General features: G+C 41.2%; 1 protein-coding gene across 1 annotated transcript in view; it reads right to left on the minus strand.

Moving 5' to 3' along the window:
• The window catches only part of LOC134437383 (keratin-associated protein 5-1-like), a gene marked incomplete at its 5' end in the record, with an annotated part of 29,114 nt that overhangs the window by 19,767 nt on the left and 4,347 nt on the right, over positions 1 to 5,000 (minus strand). Inside the window, one exon of the mRNA XM_063186876.1 lies at positions 4,729 to 4,816. Coding sequence (XP_063042946.1) covers positions 4,729 to 4,816 — 88 coding nt within the window. The remainder of the gene's footprint in view (positions 1 to 4,728; positions 4,817 to 5,000) is intronic.

The following is a 5,000-nucleotide window of genomic DNA, read 5'->3' on the forward strand; positions in this document are numbered from 1 at the left end:
GTATCTGTCCCTATCAAATAAACCAAACTAAACTAAACTAAGAGAAGGGAGTGGTGGAGGGAGAGGAGGTGGAGGAGGAGGAGACTGCGTTTGGGGTTATGAGGTGATTAGGATGATGCGATTTGGAGGTGGAGGTTTAAAGAGGTGGAGCAGAAGGTGCAAGGAGAAGGGAGAGGAGGTAGGGAAGATGTGGAGGAGGTAGAGGGGAAGAGCATGGTGTTGGAGGAAGACCAATACTGACTAATTTCTTGTGGAGGGACAGTAAATGAAGGTGAGGAAAGTAGAGGAGGATGAGGAGAGGTAAAAGTGGAGGGGGCTCGGTGAGTGGAGGTGAGAGAGGGAGAGCAAAGAGAAAGTGGATGGATGGATGATTGATAGAAGAGGAGGAAGAAGAGGCATAGTGGTCCAAGAGGAATCATCTAGGCCGGTGGTGCTCAAACTGTGGTACGTGTACCACTGGTGGTACTTGAGACATCTCTGGTGGTACTTGGAAGAATTAATTTCTTGTGCATTGATTTGAAGGCTGATCAAGTTGTTGCAGTTGAAAATGTCTCTTTAATCTCACATTTTGTAATATTAACTATGAATCTGAAAACATAATGCAGAATAATACTAGGCAAGCAAGAAATTTAAAAAAACAAACTTGCACTGAATGTGACTGTAGCTGTTGATGCCGTAATGAACCTCTCCTGTATTGACTGGCATAACAAGTGAATATGGAAGGCCTTTGCTGCGATACTCTAATAATGTTGGTTGTCAAGGTGGTACTCGGAGAGCTCAATAATTTCTCGGGTGGTACTTCACACAAAACGTTTGAGAACCACTGATCTAGGCTCATTTGTTGTCCAGTGACTGTATGGGCTGCTGGGACTGACCTGAGGCACTGGCCTTGTTGCCACGGGGACCACGCTCACTCCTGAGCTCTTGCTGCCATTGACATTCTGATGTCTCCATTTTGTTCTCTCTCTCTCTCTCTCTCTCTCTCTCTCTCTCTCTCTCTCTCTCTCTCTCTCTCTCTCTCTCTCTCTCTCGTGTTCTCGCCTAGTGTGCTACTGTGTATTTTGTGTTATTGTTAAGCATCCTCCTTTCATTTCTCTCAGTCATTCTTTTGGTGAATGTGTTTTATTCAAGAGCAAAATCACTGATATTGTTTTTTTAGTCTTTTCGTAATGATGGTTGAATTTAGCCATGTTATTTTTTTTTAACCAAAGCCCTTCTGTCATTGAGTCTCTTTTCTTCTAATATTTTCATTAAATATTTATTATTTTTCTTCCCTGCCATCCACTTTTCACATCTCTTCATTCTTTTTCAAAAGGCACATATGTTGTTGTTTTAACGATGTGGTTTGCTTGCTTCACTCACTTGATGTGTTGCGTTTGTTTCCCTTCAGAATCACAGTCAGTATTTTATTTCTGTTGAGTAAACAGATTGGCTTCAGGTTGATAGATCAGTCTGCAAGTTGGAAACACATGTTTTTCAAGTGACTACATCCTTTGTGTGATGTCTTTTACATGACCTCCAAATTCCCTTTATTAGCAAGAAATAAAGAGATTCTTATTTTTTAGATTCTAAAAAAAAAAGACGCTGATGGCCCATGGCATGTTTTGATAACGGTACGAAATAGTGATGCATTCTCAAGGCCGAGTGTTACTGTGAGAGGAAAAGCTACTGGACTGGCCATCTGGCATAACGAGCATTTCCCGGTGGGCCCCGTACCCTCGTGGGCCCCTATTTTCAGAAATGTAAAAAAAATGAAAAAAAAAATCTGAAAATGGGGGCCCACGAGGGTGCAGGGCCCGCAGGTGAGTCAATTCTCTGCCGCTAATTATGAGGGGCCCCTTTAAACTAAATGTGCACGGGCCCTATTTCTCTTCCAGTTCAGCCCTGCTACTGTGCACACACAGTGAATATTCTGAAATGTAATAGCCACCACATAGTATAATAATGAAGGAGTTCCACAGCAGCTTAATGTGTGCCTCTCAAAGACCATAACCTTGTTCTCCCCTTTCTCCTTGCCCGCTTTTTAGAAAAAGTAAATATTAAGTACTTTTAAATCAAATTGCAGTGTAAGTAGTTCCTGGAATAAAAGGGGAGAGAAGAAAGACTTGTCATCATCCTTGCAATAAATGTTTAATCTGAGCTTAGGAAGCCAACTTTAGGAACATTTAATTTGCTTTCCGTAATTGCATTAAATTTGGTACAGGCTTTAAAACTTCAGCAGTCTAAACTGTTGATTAAAGAAAAAAATATAAATCCAGGAGCTGCAATACTGCTCCCGTTATAAATCATTTCTGCTACTTCTGCAATTAATTCTCCATTTTCCGTTTTTAAATACACCTTCTTCCAGCCTTCCTTCTATTATGCAGAGGGCTGTATGAGGCCTTAATATAATATAATAAAAACCTCACGCTGGGTGTTTGAGTCATATTAGCAAATCGTGGATTTGTGTTATTTTACTTAGTGAGTATTATCTTGCTAAGCATTTAATGAGCATGCCAGTCACCTTTGACAGATTCCACATTTGCATTATCATGCCTCCGCTCATTGAGGCTCAGTGAGGTTTAGCGAGCCAAGGCAGAAAAAAACAAAAATATTCTACATAAAATGAGGTTATCCGAGGAGGTGCTGTGGCGCAGCGGGCTAAGCCCCCGACATTTGGGCCTACATTGGTCACGGGGACCCCGGTTCGAGTCCAGCCCCATCTCTCTCTCCCAGTCATTTCCTGTCCACTCTCACACTGTCCTATAATAATAAAGGCCAAAAAAACTTTGAAAAAAACCCCATAAAATATAGGGATTCATTCTGTGATTAATTGAAAATATGCCTTTTCTTTGACATTGACATTTCACAGGGCACAGAAAGGAAGGCAAGGGGAAAACAGCAGGGTTCATTGGACAAATTAAAAATATACAGTAGTAAGAAAAAAAGGGGGCAATTACAAAGTAAATACACATATCTCAAGAATGACTATGAAACTACTATGTATTTTCTTTTTGTAATTACCCCCTTTTTACCCAGGAGATACCATGTAACTTCTCTCTGTTACCCTGTTGTTACCCAGAAAGTATGCAGTAAGTATACATAGGCCTATGGTAGGCCTAACTGTGCCGTAAGTAAAGCGTTACCAACATATATATTGATTAAATGAAAAATGAAGTAGCTGGTGGAGGGGAGGTTGGGGTTTCTCTGCCAAATGAAATGTGCCTTTTCCTTGGTATTCATAATTCACAGGACTCCTAGAAGCTTTAATTATGGCCCATTCTTACATATCAGGCACTGACTGTGTTTAACACAAATTGGCTTGGACAGGGAATAATAATGCAGTTCATTGATTTCTTAGACACCCGCAGAAGGGATTGAGTTTATTAAAATGCTCACATTGTACTACAGCAGGTGTTCCTTTGGCAGTTAAGCACCACCCTTACCTCTCACACCCTTGACAAATGGAAGGGGCTAAGAATGTGATGTCTGTGTCTGGGTGGAAAAACTTTAATTTTAAACTTAAACTTATCTCGGAAAATTTAAATACTCTCGCATATGTCACAATGACAATGGGAGTTGGAGTTTCCCAGTGGGCTTTCACTTTTTCACTTTTTATATGACTTTTTTTTTCTAAATACACAACGTTTCTGTCCCAGACCTTCATCAGGTAGGCAAATTTGCCTTATGAAGGTCTAGGACCGAAACATTGTGTATTAAAGAAAACAGAAATCGTCAGTGTGCATGATTTTTTTGTTCTAATTGTTCTAAAAACCGCCAAACCTTAAGTGTATTACTTAGGATATCCCCATCCTTGATTAGAGTAGCCTACATCAAATGTTACTGTAGTCACATTGATTTGAAGCAGCGGTTCCAAAGTCAGACTGTTTTATGCGAAGAACATGAATACGAATGAAGTGGGTGTACTTCTTCTTTGTATAATCCATATGGTGAATTATAATCAGGAGATGTTGAAAATGATCTAGATCATTAAACCTTTGCCTTAACTTGGCCATTTCTGATTTACTCAATGCCCTGCACTGTGATTCTCATGGTGCTCCTAGAGACTTAGCCCTTACTCACAGCAAGGGTGCATTCCAATATGCAGACTCCCGTCCTCCACTTGTGCTTGTGGCCTCGTCCCCCCTCAGGCCCCGCCTCCATGGAGAAAACAGTAAAGTTTCCCAGCTGTCAACCTAGCCACAACAACTTTTGGGGGACTGTTCTTCATTTACCACCCCGTTTGCAAATAAGAAAATAACATTTGAATTGTGCTTTTGCAAGATATTGAATTAATTTCCCGTTGTCCATGAGGTCACAAGCAGGCACAAGTGAGCAAGGGAGGAAGAGAGTCTGCATATTGGAATCCACCCAAAGTGTCACTTTCTGGGGTGTGGGTGCAGACGCTGATGCTAACACTGATGTTGCTGACGCCAGGTTTCTTCTTGAAGACACTAAATGATTGGTAGCTGCTGCTTTAATTGTTGTTGATTGCTTTCATTATGTCTCGGTGTGGCATCTGACAAGGGAAAAAAACCCCACCACACCCGATGGGGGGCCAGGACAAATGACAAGCGACAAGACAGCAGTATTCTCCAACTAATTGGATGCCAGCGGTTCTGTAGGTGTCTAAATAAATAAATACACACACACACACGCACGCACACACACACACACACACACACACACACACACACACACACACACACACACACACACACACACACACACACACACACACACACACACACACACACACACACACACACACACACACACACACACACACACACACACACACACACACACACACACACACACACAAACTGACACTTCACTCCAAGTGGCCCTGTCCTTAAATGTATTTTTTATGAGACTTCAAAATCCTTTTGGCTGAGCAAGAGAGAGAAAAAAAGAAACACAGGGATCTCTAAATAAGCATATATATGTGAACGTAAAGTGTTCTTGTAACGACTTCAGATGGGTTAAAAAGATACATCAGTATTAATTCCAATATTGGG

Source organism: Engraulis encrasicolus, chromosome 21 (genome assembly GCF_034702125.1).
Source record: "Engraulis encrasicolus isolate BLACKSEA-1 chromosome 21, IST_EnEncr_1.0, whole genome shotgun sequence".
In the NCBI taxonomy this organism is placed as follows: Eukaryota; Metazoa; Chordata; class Actinopteri; order Clupeiformes; family Engraulidae; genus Engraulis; species Engraulis encrasicolus.